At 38.3% G+C, this 14,925-nt stretch overlaps 2 protein-coding genes across 2 annotated transcripts; both read right to left on the bottom strand.

The window, feature by feature from the left end:
* LOC139145640 (uncharacterized) lies at positions 1–2,149 on the bottom strand. The gene has a single exon (XM_070716916.1). The coding sequence runs from the start codon at positions 1,878–1,880 to the stop codon at positions 774–776; it is 1,107 nt and encodes a 368-aa protein (XP_070573017.1). The 5' UTR covers positions 1,881–2,149; the 3' UTR covers positions 1–773.
* Positions 2,150–2,840: 691 nt separating this feature from the next.
* LOC139145639 (uncharacterized) lies at positions 2,841–7,036 on the bottom strand. Its single transcript, XM_070716915.1, has 6 exons — positions 7,000–7,036; positions 6,490–6,592; positions 5,587–5,652; positions 5,281–5,383; positions 4,475–4,566; positions 2,841–3,642 (listed from the first exon to the last, which is right to left on the bottom strand). The coding sequence occupies exons 1-6, from the start codon at positions 7,032–7,034 to the stop codon at positions 2,890–2,892; spliced, it is 1,152 nt and encodes a 383-aa protein (XP_070573016.1). The 5' UTR covers positions 7,035–7,036; the 3' UTR covers positions 2,841–2,889.
* Between the last annotated feature and the right edge of the window lie 7,889 nt (positions 7,037–14,925).

Here is a 14,925-nt window from a genome sequence, read left to right as displayed (position 1 = left end):
TGAAAAATTTGTCTAAATGGTATAAATGAAATGAGCTACAAGTAATAGAACACATCATAATCATGTTTGCAAGTGTTTCAGTGAAAAGGATGCCTTGTAACAAACTGTCTTTTTTTACGTTTTATTAGAATCGCTATGTTGAAAAGGTTCTTGCAGTGCACCATTGAGTCCAATCAGGAACTCCACAAATACATTTACAAATGTATTTTGAACATGTAAGTTTATATGATGCTGGTCTAGCCAGTCAATTCCCAAAGCTACCTGAACTTTCACGCTCACTTGTTCATCACAAGTAAAAAATGCAAGATACATGACATTGCAAAGTGTGGTGATTTGTTTATGTTTCTCTGTTTGACATGCATGGAGTGGCCCTGGTGTGTTGTGTAACTGAGAGCATATAGCTGATTAAAGATGTAAACAAGACCAACTCAAGCCATGCTGTGTTAATGTCGTAAAAATCGCAGATACACATCTATTAAAACAACACCTTGGTTAATGAAGTTCTGCAGCTTGATCAAATTTCACTGTAATTGGCCCCCACCAGTTTATCACATGACACATGGACACATCGACGGAAGTTAATTGGCCAAATCTTGACAGAAGGAAGTAAAAGTTGACGCCAAATCTTGACAGAAGGAAGTAAAAGTTGACAGAAGAAAGTAAAAGTTGACGCCGCCATACTGGTTTTCAATTCTAACAGCTCCTCAGTATATAAAACCGAGGAGCTAAAAATGTAGAATAATGTATGCCGGATTTGTGTCTACCTTTAGCTTTTACACTGTGCGTGGGAAACACTTGATAAGTGAATATGCACTTGGTCTTTGCAAGGGTTCATAATCCAAACAAATGCTTACGTTGGAAGTCACTACAGCATTGCTGCAGGATGCTGACATCAGCTTCAAAGACTCTGGTTTCTCTCTTCGTTTCATTATAGCATACAGGGGTTGGAGAGGAGATACTAGTTCCTCTTCACCAGCACTATCACCATCATCATCAAGATTCCAGGCATCTTGCTCAGTAAAAAGCTCTATCAGTGTAACACCAAGTGACCAGACATCGGATGCTGGTGTGGCAGCTTGTTTTTCAAGCAGGCACTCAGGTGCCATGTAGGCAGGTGTTCCTGGAACACCAAGTTGAGTTCCACCTTGAAGAGTCTGATGCATCTCTTTCAGCTTACTGATACCCATATCACACACTTTTGTGACCAAAGTATCCTTTGTTACCAATACATTAGCAGGTTTAATGTCTCTGTGTATGATTCCATTACAATGCATATAAGAAACAGCCTGGCAAAGTTGACTGGCAACATACGGTTTGTTATGTATTTTGAAGTCTGCTCCTGTAAAGAGAACTTCTTCAAGATTTGCTCCATTTATATATTCAGAAATTATATACAGTTGGTTCTTTTCAGTTCCAACAGCCATGAGTTGAACTATGTTGGGATGCCTTATTCTGCTATGGACTTCAATTTCCCTCTTCACCCGGTTCTGGAAAAGTTTAACATTTCTCACATTTATTTGTTTAACAGCTACATATGTTCCTGCCCAGCTACCTCTGTAGACTACACCAAATGTCCCCCTACCAATCTCATCTTTTTTACTGTATTTTACATCACTCATCTGTACAGAAGGAATACCCGGACTGCTGCTACAACACTGCTTTCTCTCACAGTGACTGGAAATATTGGTTTCAACATTTGGGACATGATCTGCTGCTTCGGTTAACTGCCTTCCCTTCTGTGTGTCTCTTGGTGAGGTTGTTGGCTGGTTGTTCACTACTCCTGAGTTTTTAATCACACCCGATGTACATGTACTACTCTGGGTAGTGGCTTCACTTAAACCACTCTTGCACAACTCGTCATGACATGGCTCTTCACTCATTTGTTGGAGACATTCAGATAGATCAATATGTCTAACAGCCACAGACTCAGACTCTTCCACAAGTTCATCAAATGTTACAGAAACACTGTATATACCAGACTCAATAGCAGCACAACAGCATTGATCACAACCCTGCAGCAGGATATTGCCATCTTTTTTCCATGTGTAGACAGTGCCACTTTGTCCATGGCATGATGCCACTACACCAAGTATCAACTGATTACCATCATATCCATAGATTTCTCCTGGACCATGCAGAATGATTTTGGTATTTTTTCACCATTTGCAGATGGAAAAGTGAACTTTACTTCATCATTGTCGTAGGTATAATCTAAATATTGTTTGCCCTGCTTTGAAATGGCCTGAATTTTAAACCCATGCTGTATGGGGTCAATGTCACGAAGGTTGCATTCACTAACATCAGGGTCGAACATTGACGTATATTGATGACATTCAGATCTGCTCATTGTAGAAAACTTTGTCACCACCTCTGAATAACTTGATTCCTTCTCCATGAAATATGAAATGTCAATCTTACTATACTGAAACTCTGGCAGTTGACCTTCTGTGTGCACCGCTAGAGTTTTCACCGCTGAGTTTTCATCATCTTGACTGACAGAATCTTGTCTTACTTCAATTTCATCAAGTTCATGTAGCATTGGATTGGTCTGTGTGTTAGGTGTACTACATGAGGTAGGGAGTGAGATATTTGGTGTTGATGGTCCACCTTCTGGTATGGATGGCACATCAGACATCATAGCAGGTGTAGATGGTCCACCTTCTGGTATGGATGGCATATCAGACCTCATAGCAGGTGTAGATGGTCCACCTCCTGGTATGGATGGCATATCAGACCTCATAGCAGGTGTAGATGGTCCACCTTCTGGTATGGATGGCACATCAGACATCATAGCAGGTGTAGATGGTCCACCTTCTGGTATGGATGGCACATCTGACATCATAGCAGGTGTAGATGGTCCACCTTCTGGTATGGATGGCATATCAGACCTCATAGCAGGTGTAGATGGTCCACCTTCTGGTAGGATGGCATATCAGACCTCATAGCAGGTGTAGATGGTCCACCTCCTGGTATGGATGGCATATCAGACCTCATAGCAGGTGTAGATGGTCCACCTTCTGGTATGGATGGCATATCAGACCTCATAGCAGGTGTAGATGGTCCACCTTCTGGTATGGATGGCATATCGGACCCCATAGCAGGTGTACTAGCTGAGATATGGGGTGAAACATTTGGTGTAGATGGTCCAATATCTGATATGGATGGCATATCTGACAATGTACATGTAGAAGACGCTTCAGTGACTTTTTTGGTTTGCTCAACCCTTTCATCAGATTCAGTCATTGAGGTATCTTTCCTGTTGTCTAGCAGAGACAGATTAGGCTGTGTCAGTAAGTATAATTTAATCTTACTGGCATACAGTCCATGTGATTTCAAATATTCAGTAAAATCACACATTTCCCCATCAATGGTTTTGAAGTCATCAATTTCTTCCCGATTAAAGTTACCAACACTAGCAGTCACAGAGTCTGCCGACAGAAACTTTGCGATACCTTTGGCAAAGACCTTGAGACTTCTCTGTTTAATGCTGTCAACAGTTACCAGATCACTTGAAGGGAAGTCCAAAATTCTAGTCCCTCCACCATCTTGCAACCTTACTTGCTTGAAAGTTTGACCATTTTCAGAATGTAACCATCCAATGTTAACCTTGCAATGTTGTTTCTTTGCCACTGGGTGAGTGACCTGTTTGAAATAAAAAGGACATAATGTAAAAATCAGTCTATGACACTTTCAACGGCAAGATAGCAGGTTAATGAACATCTGTCATGAAAATTGAGAAATATATGAAAAATTGGAGTAGGTGCTTGGGGGTTTGTCACATAGAGTTTCAATAATATATGCCACTTAGATTGATTATTGCTGGACGACTGGTCACGTTATATTTCAGTCAGTTTTTCAATGTCTCCTATACCAGTTCATCTATCTAATATGTTGATTGGGATGATTAATTAGAAAACTGAAAGTTGGTATTGCTATTGACAGTTGGGACAGATGTTACAAGAATGTTAGTACATTAATTTACACTATCCCACATAGGACCATGGAGACGTCTTTCTGTTGTTGTTGAAAACTCAGTTAAGTCCTTCTGCTGCTGATGTGCAGCGTCCTGGGAGCTGTTATCCAATTTGATGGCTGAATCTGACCATTATAAATGAATAATACAAATTAACTCCCTAAGTTCGGTTGTTATGAATAGTGACAATCAACCTATCAGATATAATCTTCTGAGCACGCTGCACATCACCAGAAGGACTTAACTGAGTTTTCAACAACAATACAAATACATCTCTATGGTACTGTGTGGGATAGTGTGATGATACACATCAGCCCAAGTCCTGTTATTAGATTTGGATGTTTTTCATTGATCAATGTTCAAACATTATGAATGCTAGCTAGATTTCATGTAGACAGTGGATTTGCTAAAAGTATTGGGCTTATAGATTTAAATATACAAATTTTCCTTGCCTTTTAGAAGTAAAGACTTTGGTTGGCTAGTATGAAAATCAGGACATACCCTTTGACCTTTGAACTTCCGAGCATTTCCTTTCTTCACATTTTTCAGCCGTATTTGCTCAATCAAATCAACGACATTCTTTTTCTTTTCATCTGAGAGAGCACAACCAAAAAAAGACAGAATCATGGTCTGATATACAGTTAGTGGATGTTTCAACTAAAAATTACAAAAGGCATTACAATGACAGGATTTATAAGATATTAGCTGGAACTTTTGTCTGTGTTTCTTCTGTGTCTTTGTTCTGTAATGAATTTCAATGACTTGTTCAACTCCCTGTAACAATGACATTCAATATTCTGCATGTAACAACAATGTGCATCAAATAACCATTGTGCTTTTGTTTACCAATGAATTCAAGTTCTGATGATTGCAGGATGCATGAAACTTAAGTAATTTGAAGTAATTTTGTTTATATACAATATATATATATATATATATATATATATATATATATATATATATATATATATATATATATATATATCCCAGTAATTACATTGGCCAGACTTTGCAACTTTGATTAAGAATGCATCAAAAGCAACTTTAATAATGTTACAAGTTTCACTAAACAAACAATTAAGTTATACAAGTTTCATGTCTAGATTTAAAACTCATCAGAAACCCCCATCGAAACCTTCCAGGACAGACTTTTAGCATATCAAATGATCCTTTCTAATGGTCATGGAAGTCAAACGATCCATTGAGTGCTCTGTCACCTTTCCCTTAGTTTGAGAAACTATGCTGAACAGCTACATATATACAGAACAACCTGAAACTATACAAATATCACAGGGATATTTACTTACCTTTAGCCACTTCAACTTTTAACCTTGCAATTTCTCCAGCTTTCAATCCCATAGCCTTCAAGCTTTCATCAGTCATCAGAGAAACAGTTTCTTTATCCAGCACCTAATTATACAACAGTTTCAATTTTTTAATGTATAGGGAAAACACATACAATAAGACAGCATTACATTCTACAGAACCTCACATGGTGAACAAAAAAGACAATGCTTTGAAACAGCAAAGTTATTTTAGAGGAATTCGAGGAATATTCACTGGAGGAAGAAAAATAAGCTTATTTAATCACAGATGATGTCATATTTACTGACCTGTTCCTGTAGAAAGACATGGAAAAGCTCTTCTCCTCTCCTAGTGTCAAACAGGGCTACCAAAAGCTGTGAATCATTGACAAGAAAAAAAACAAAATTATAGAGATCTATATTGGTTTCACTGAGAGCAATAGCCACTCAAATCTTTCCAATAGACAGCCTAGAGCTTCCACACAAAGCTTGACTGGTATCACTGATGCATATACCTATAATATCATCAATAAAACTCAACATTGTACAGTGATGGAATATGGCAATGATGAATGGTGCATATTTACATGTACATATGGCTGGGCGTTAAACTAGGGTGTGCTTACAGCTGCAGTCACAAAATGATTATGTAATTTGCCATACAATACATGTAGGTTTATTTGATGAGGATTCAAACCCGTACACCATCACCCCTGGATGATGGTATCTTGACCCCTCTTCAATTAAAGCATGCACATTTGCCGAAGTGGCTGAAGCGGGTAGAAAAAGCAGTCTTGCCCTTGTCATGGGAGTTGCAGTGATGAAATCGTCCACCGCTGATGATGCAAAACAGCTGTAATTTGACGCTTCCCTAATGTCTCTCGCTGTTTCAGTATTAAACTTTCACATGAGTGACTCGCTTATCGACGTTGAACTTAGTTGGTTTCAAACCACTCACTCTATCAAGCTCTGCATGCATGGCAACAGCTTTATTGGCTACAATATTGTTGTGTGGTTTGGGGCACAGTCGGTTGACCAGTTACCACGTGTACATGTTGCATGGACTCGTGTTTGTTGCGTTCGGCTGTAGCGACTCTCAACACTCTCATCATCAAATCTCACGATGAAAAACACAGCCCTATGCATAAAACTCTGTATCGCTATCCCTGAGTCAAGATCACTGAATATCGAGCATACGTTGGTTTAACGTACCTGCTGTAATTCTACAGTTCGTATATTAGCCGCCATGTGGACTAATAGAAGTTCTAGGTCAGCGACGTTGTGATGGGCAAGACTCAGCGGCCGCGGCCTTGATCTGCAATAACACGTAAACGTTACATGTAACACAAACCATCAGCTTTCACAAAGGCTATTTGAACTTGATATGATTAGACTTATGTTCGTTGAATTTTATTGGTCAACAACAACACGACTATAAACATAAACACCGATACAAACAACAATTAATTTATAAATTATGGGGGTATCACTGTCCTTTGTCAAAGGCTTTGATCAGTAAGTTGTTCAAACATGTTAAATCATAGACCCTCGAGAAACGTTATTCTCGAGGGTCTATGGTTAAATGTTACCTCGGTAAGGCTCGCGCCAGCTGCATTATTGCACACATCAGCTGACTTAAGATGATATTAACTTATAAATCGCAACGCTTACTAGCCATCGTGATCATGTGAATCATAACTATAAATCGTGAGCCAGTCCTACCGTTTTACGGTGATAATGTCATCATTGGCGACCATCTTGTCCGGTGTCATGTGGTGAAAGAAATTATGGGATGGCTAAATTTTGAAGTGGGAAATGAGTAGATTGGTCTAAATTTAGAAACACAATTTTGAAGTGAGAAGTGCTAGCGAAATTTTGAAGTGAGAAGTCCTCGCGAAATTTTGAAGTGAGAAGTCGTAGTGAAATTTTGAAGTGAGAAGTGCTGAAATTTTGAAGTGAGAAGTCGTAGTGAAATTTTGAAGTGAGAAGTGCTGAAATTTTGAAGTGAGAAGTCGTAGTGAAATTTTGAAGTAGAGAAGTGCTAGCGAAATTTTGAAGTGAGAAGTCGTAGTGAAATTTTGAAGTGAGAAGTCGTAGCGAAATTTTGAAGTGAGAAGTCGTAGTGAAATTTTGAAGTGAGAAGTACGTGCCAAAGTCTGCATTTAGGAATGTGATTTGTAAGATGTTGGAGTTTAATAGAAAGTAACAAAACCAAAACACATTTATGATGTTTTTGTAATGCTTTTAAAAGTAAAATATCTCGTTTTTAAATGGTTTTCAGACAGAAGGACAAGGTTACAGTATTACCCCGATATTTCTAATAATATAAGGATTAATGTAGGGCCTACAGCTCGAAGTATATCCGGTGTAAATGCCGGTCGACTTCCGTTAAGAACAGTGCTTGTTGATACAGCAGAAATCGTAGAAGTATTACACAAATTGATGTGTTACAGCTTTCAATGAGTGTTCATACTATCAATCCATACATTCGCTCATAAATGGTGGAGTAATTTATTAGGCCTAATTGTGAGGGAATCATTGTCCTTTGATCAGTAAGTTGATCATCTTTGATCATCCAGTTGTTCAAACATATTAAACGTTGCCTCGGTAAATTTAAAGCTCGCACCAGCTGCATTGTTGCACACAGCAGCTGACTTACGATGAAATTAACTTATAAATCGCGAAGCTTACACGAATTTTGGCCATCGTGATCAAGTGAATCTTAACTATAAATCGTGAGACAGTCCTACCGTGTTACGGTGATTATATAGCTGTGATATCGCAGCGCAGCGGTACTTGTGGCGTATGTTGAACGCGATCGGGTCATTGGGGTCATCGCCACAGTCCACAGGGACCGTGGCGATATCACAGCTAGGTGATTATAATGTCCAGCGTTGGCGACCATCTTGTCTCTGTGTCATGTGGTGAAAGAAATTATAGGATGGCTAAATTTTGGAGTGGGAAATGCGTAGATAGGTCTAAATTTAGAAACACAATGTTGAAGTGAGAAGTCGGAAAAATTTTGAAGTGAGAAGTCATAGTGAAATTTTGAAGTGAGAAGTCGTAGCGAAATTTTGAAGTGAGAAGTCGTAGCGAAATTTTGAAGTGAGAAGTCGGAATTTTTTTGAAGTGAGAAGTGGTAGCGAAATTTTGAAGTGAGAAGTCGTAGCGAAATTTTGAAGTGAGAAGTCGGAAAATTTTTGAAGTGAGAAGTCGTAGTGAAATTTTGAAGTGAGAAGTCCTCGCGAAATTTTGAAGTGAGAAGTCGGAATTTTTTTGAAGTGAGAAGTCGTAGTGAAATTTTGAAGTGAGAAGTCCTCGCGAAATTTTGAAGTGAGAAGTCGGAATTTTTTGAAGTGAGAAGTCGTAGCGAAATTTTGAAGTGAGAAGTCGGAATTTTTTTGAAGTGAGAAGTCCTCGCGAAATTTTGAAGTGAGAAGTCGGACATTTTTTGAAGTGAGAAGTTGGACATTTTTAAGAGTGAGAAGTCCTCGCGAAACTTGAAGTGAGAAAAAAATAATACTGTAGTTTAGGCAGAGAAATACATGCCAAAGTCTAAATCTACAAAGTTGAAGTGAGAAATACGTACCAGAGCCTATAAATTCAGAAACTTAATTTTGTTGTTAGATGTATGAACGTTTCAGTGTCATTTATTACAAAATACCTAAACTAAAACTCATTTGTGATGTTTTTTATGCTTTTATGTTACCTTTTACAGGTAAAATATCTCGGTTGTAAATAGTCTTCAAACAGAAGGCCTAAGTTACAGCACTACAATTTCTAACAATATAAGAGCTCGTTCGAGTAAATGTAAATTGAGGAAATCTGCAGAAATCGAAGAAGTATTTACGCAATTGATGTATGAGAGATTTCTGTGAGTGACAATATTGCCTATCCACACACATTCGCTCATAAATAGTGGGGGAATGTATTAATTATGGAGGAATCACCGTCCTCGATCAGTTCGTTGATCATCTTATTTCATCGGTCGTGTGTTCAAACGTTTTCAATCGTACCTCGGTATTAGGTTCGCGGCAGCTGCATTATTGCACACATCAACTGACTTATGATAAAATAAATGGAAATCTTACCTGCTAAATCGCGAAACATACACGATCTCAGCCGTCTCGACCAGTGTCCTGACTGCCACCATCTTGTTACAGGAATTGTGGGTCGTCAACATTATGAAGTGAGAAGTTTGTCGAAGTGTCTAATTTTAGAAGCAAAACTTTGAAGTGAGAAGTCCCCATTACACGAAATTTTGAAGTGAGAAATGTGTAAGAGTTTCTAAATTTAGAAATGAAATTTTGAAGTGAGAAGTCGCACGAAATTTTGAAGTGAGAAATGTGTAGGAGTTTCTAAATTTAGAAATGAAATTTTGAAGTGAGAAGTCGCGTTGAAATATTGAAGTAGGAAGTACGATGGCCCTCAGCGGCTTTCGACTTTTCCGTAGGCGGGCGACCCTTCATACAAGTCCTGAAGGTTGCTATCTATGTAATCCAGAATTTCAGGAAGATTACAAATGGCTTTTTAAATTTCACAAGCAGGAGAAGCAAACAAAAATCAAGAAAACTATGGACTGTTACAGTTCACAATTGTCCTCCATCGGGAAATTGCCACGCGAGAGGTCGTTGGGATGCATGATAAAACTAGGGGCTCTCAGTCTTCAAAGTTAACATCCGTTAATTTCATACGTGAAGAAATTACATGTCGTCAGGGATATCGATAGAGGTAGCGGGACCCTCTCGCTCCTGTGCTCGTGCTCTTCCTCTTGCATCTTCGCTTGCCAAGGTCTCTTGTCCGGGCAGCTGGATGTTCCCGGTAGTGGGAGACCGTAGTCGAAGTAACGGACCCGTGCGAGCAGAAGATGCTCCTATCGAACTTATCGAAGTATTTTTTTATACGAAACATAAAAGGCGTGGTCTCGATCACGCGATAGATATGAATTAAAACCATACGTCCAATCACAAACGTCAATACTGTACAGTTCTTGGTCTTCAATTGACAGGTGAGAAATGCTATTTAAAAAGTCACTGTGATACGTTACAAACCTCATCATGTGAAATTCTCAAGCTCCTTTATAGCTAGCTATTTTTAGTATTTTAATGTCATTCAAACATATGTTACAACCAGACTTCGAAAATACCCTCGTAAAAGGTAATTAACTTCTTTGTGAATTTGCAATATGGTGTGTGTACCGTTTGTACGCAAATTGACCCATTATTAAGATTTTGATGATTCAATTAATAACCTTTGTGTGAGATAAACTACTTTCGTAACAGGACAATGGACAAAAAAATGAAAGAAGTATTCATTATTAACTGAAAATGCAGCACATTACGCCGTACCGTTTTGCCCTAGAAAACCACTAAAATTTACGATATTGCCAATGCTGAAGCTGCTGAAATTACCTCAACACAAATTACTAGTAAATGCAAGGAAGATGCTGATTTCAAACTCTACGTTTGCAAAACTGCCGGGTTAAAAGTCGTACCAGAATCAGATACATTGACCAGAAGTGAACGTTTTATCAAAAGTTGCTAGGTCAAAAGTCTACATGATGTGAAAAACAAGATGATTACAGTAACCTTCTCATGGGTGTGTCGTACTCTCCCGAAATCATGCAGATCTAGTTCGTTGCAAAATCAACCATAAAACAAACGAAACCTTTGAGTTGGCAGTTAGCATTGCAACATGTATTAGGGGTGGACCATTTCATATTCTGGGGGTCTGGAAGATTTTGAAAAAAGATTCCCAGCGAATGTCAATAAAAAAAATATCAGCCAGAGAAGGCTTGACAAAAGATGGAATAGTGGGAAAAATGTACATTAGATCAGCTAACATGTAAAAAAATGCTACCTCATCAATCTTCCAGACCCCCAGGATATCAAATGGTCCACCCCTTAAGTTGTCCAGGCACACAAACACGCATACATTGAATCGTTTTCAATAAAGAAAACAACACATAACAAGTCATGTGACAAGGCGGGTTAGGGAGCGTTCAGTTATTATGGCCGGGGGTGGGCCGGCAAATTCTTCCTGTGCATCAGTCAAAATAAGTGAACCCCCCTACCCATTGCACCAAAAATTGATGACCCCCCATTTCAAGATGACAAAAATTTCATGACCCCTCCCCCCACTTTGCTTGAGCCTGCACACACAAACACCTCGGGGGTATAGAGCAATAGAATCCCCCTAAAAGAGCTTAAATTTTTATAAATGACCTTCCTTACAAACTCAAAAGGTGTTAATGCTCAGATTTCCCCTTCTGACTTGCTATAATTTTGAAATTACCCCTCAAAGGGGTTGGACAGGTGGATCGCAATATTTTTGCGCAAGCGTGTGTGTACAAAATTTTGATATTTGGATTTAATTAAAAATCAGCTGTTGATAATGTTGATTCACTATACATGGTATACATATATTTTCTCATACATGTATGAGAAATCTATGTAATACTTTTGCAATGCAAAACTATATCTGTGCATTTATAGATATTTGATAATTTACATACATGTACTTAAATGAAATAGGGGTGTTACAACTGGCATGTGGACAACAAGTTTGACCTTGGAATTTCACCAAAAATGTTCATCCACTATACATGGGAGTCAATGATAAAATTTTGAATAATTTTTTTTCCAATGAAAAACTTGGTATACTTGTGCATATACAGATGTTCAATAATTAACATAATTTTACTTGCTTAGAATATGATGGTTAAAGGTGCATATTATGTGTACAAGAAATCTGATTATGGAACTTCACTGAAAATGTTCATCCACTATACATGGGAGTCTATGAGGAAAGTATGAATAATTTTTTTCCAATACAAAAATAGGTAAACCCATGTATTTATGTACTCTCGATTATTGATATCAATGTACTTGATTAGATTAGGGTGGTAACAAATGGATATGTTCGCCAGAAATTGGATTTTGGAATTATACCAAAATGTAGATTCACTGTACATGGGAGTCTATGAGGAAAATGAATAATTTTTTCCAATACAAAACTATCAAAATCTGTATATTTATAGACATTTGATAATTCATTTTAAAGTACTTAGCCTAGGATTGTTAAAGGTTGATATGTGTGCAAGAAATTGGATTTTGGAATTTCACCAAAATGTTGATTCACTATACATTGGAGTCTATGAGAAAACTAAGAACAATTTTTTTTACAATGCTAAACTAAATTAATTTGTGCTTTTATAGGTGTTTGATAATTGATACAAATGTACTTGATTCAAATAGGGTATTTAAAAGTTCAGATGTGGACAACAATTATGATATTGGAATTTCACCTAAAAGTATTATTTAACTTTTCATGGTACTAGCAGTTCAGCACAGGTAACTGTTAAATAATTTCCCTGACAAAACTTGCTATATCTCTAACATGTAAGTAATAGGAATTGTTCATCGCCCTCAGTGCAGTGAGCTTGATTTACAATAAGACAAGTCCAGAGCTGTCAAGTCAAGATGTTCATGTGACAGATAATTGTACTTTTGTTCAGATTTACAGGTGAATAACTTCAGAGAATGAAATCATGCAACGAATCATTTTTATCTCCCAGAATATTTCTGAACACTGAAACTGCTTTTTGACGGGACAGATACTTATGAAAATTAGGTGACCCCCCCTCTGAGCTGTTTGAAAAATACATGACCCCCCCTTTGCAGTTTTCAACTTGAGGTGCCCCCCCCCCTTGGATTTTGCCGGACCACCCCCGGCCATAATAACTGAACGCTCCCTTATGGTGGATGGTATCTGCTTATTTTGCGGCGCGACTGGATAGCATATGGTGTTGCATTGCCCCGTTGATGTTAACTATTCGGATACCTTGAACCCCTTCCCCGAAAATCTACAACGAAAATAGTCTTTCACTCATTTTGAAATTATCTTTTCCCCTTAAAAACACCATTCCCAAATCAGAATATGAAGACGTCGCTCTCTATTGCGTCCCTGGAAATATTGTCATCGTTCAAAATAACGTGTGCTTTTGAATTGTAAACAATGTGATGTTGACCAAGGTCATTCAGTACTGAAATGTCAGTTGCTAATTTCAAATCCCCGGGAGCTTTGCTGGAGAAATCTCTTTTTTTTCCAAACACCGCACGAGACTCACTGCCGGTACAATGACTGGCTGAGGGAGGTCATAGAGAGTACACTGTACTCATATACCAGCAATACTTATAACTCAGTAGGTCTTCATTGATCGATGGTGTCATTAATATCTCGTGTACATTTATAGCTTTAACGGTGTAATAGAAAATTCATATCACTCAATGCAATATATTATTCCGTGAGAGTAGACCTGTTGTCGCTAGCTTTAGAGGATCAAAAAAATGTGGCAGTGCGAAATATGACTTCGAGATTTGAATAAATCCTGGCTGTACAGTGACCTCAGGTTTCCGGATTGTGAGAGCAACCCTGATATTTCTAGTCGATTCCAGAAATTCTGTCGTCATTTCCCAGATTTTTAACCCCTGAGAGCCACTTCTTGCAAGTTAGAAATTTATTCCAGTCAGATTAAACAAAAGTCCTGGAGTTGTCTAAGCATTGAGTATTACAGGGCTGATCAGTATGACGTCATGCTATTTTTCCTACCAAAAATGCTGTAATGCTGTATTAAGTTTTTTGATGTTGCCGAACAAGACTATTATTTCCCCCAAATTTGCACCCTTTACAGTCGGACCCTCTTGTGAATATTTTTTTACGAATTCATCTCTCCTTGCTTGTGGATTTGACAAGTGGTTTGAAGACACAATTTCTGAGACGTACAAAGCATTGTCTTCTGCATATTTACATATTATGTGTGTACGCCAGGTGTTAGTAGAGGTCTGATGATTGATACTATAGAAATAACGGGCGACGCGCTGACCATTAACGTTTATTTATTGGCAAGGGCGAGAGGAAAGCCAAAACTTAAAGGGCCAGGCTTGCCGAGTCCGTTAATTTTGGCTTTCTTCGAGCCCACGCCTATAAATTAACGTATATGGTCAGGGCGGAGTCTGTTACTTCAATTATATTATCAACGAACCCAAGAAAACCGTTAATTTCACAAGCGAACGACGACTTGGCCCCAGAACTGAGCAATACGCGACGCACTGTCACTCGCGCTGTAAAAAATTGGCAAATCCGGTGATGTTTTCAGAAAAAAGTATCTCAACTTGGCCCACAAGTGCTCCATTTTATTTTGTGATTGATTACGATTTACGTTTCAGCTGTAAAGGCATGATAATTTAAGTTGTTAATATTATTATTCATATTCACGGGCATGTAAACAAACCATTACTGTGTATTTGTGCCAACTCCAATCAAAAGTTAGAGCCGGAGATGGCGCAGTATCCATATACAATATACGACAGAATCTTTCTGTCAATCACAATGCTTGATCACAATGTTTGATCAGGTCAAATACTAAAAAGACATTCACTTTTAATTAAGGAAAATGGTTGTATGAGGGAATAAGAACAGTGGGACTTGATTCCTTTCCCTGTTTTCGAACTCGAACTCCTCTTCGTTGGCAAAGGTTAGGCTACCCTACATGTCCAAACCGGGGCATGGTAGTTTATATGTCGAAATTTTTTGCTGCATCACTCCAAGCGGAAACACAGATGACTTGTGGGTAAATTTCTTTACTTG

The sequence above is a fragment of the Ptychodera flava genome, chromosome 12 (genome assembly GCF_041260155.1).
Source record: "Ptychodera flava strain L36383 chromosome 12, AS_Pfla_20210202, whole genome shotgun sequence".
Taxonomy (NCBI): Eukaryota; Metazoa; Hemichordata; class Enteropneusta; family Ptychoderidae; genus Ptychodera; species Ptychodera flava.
The sequence above is the reverse complement of the archived record's forward strand: the minus strand, read 5'-3'. Positions and strand labels throughout refer to the sequence as shown.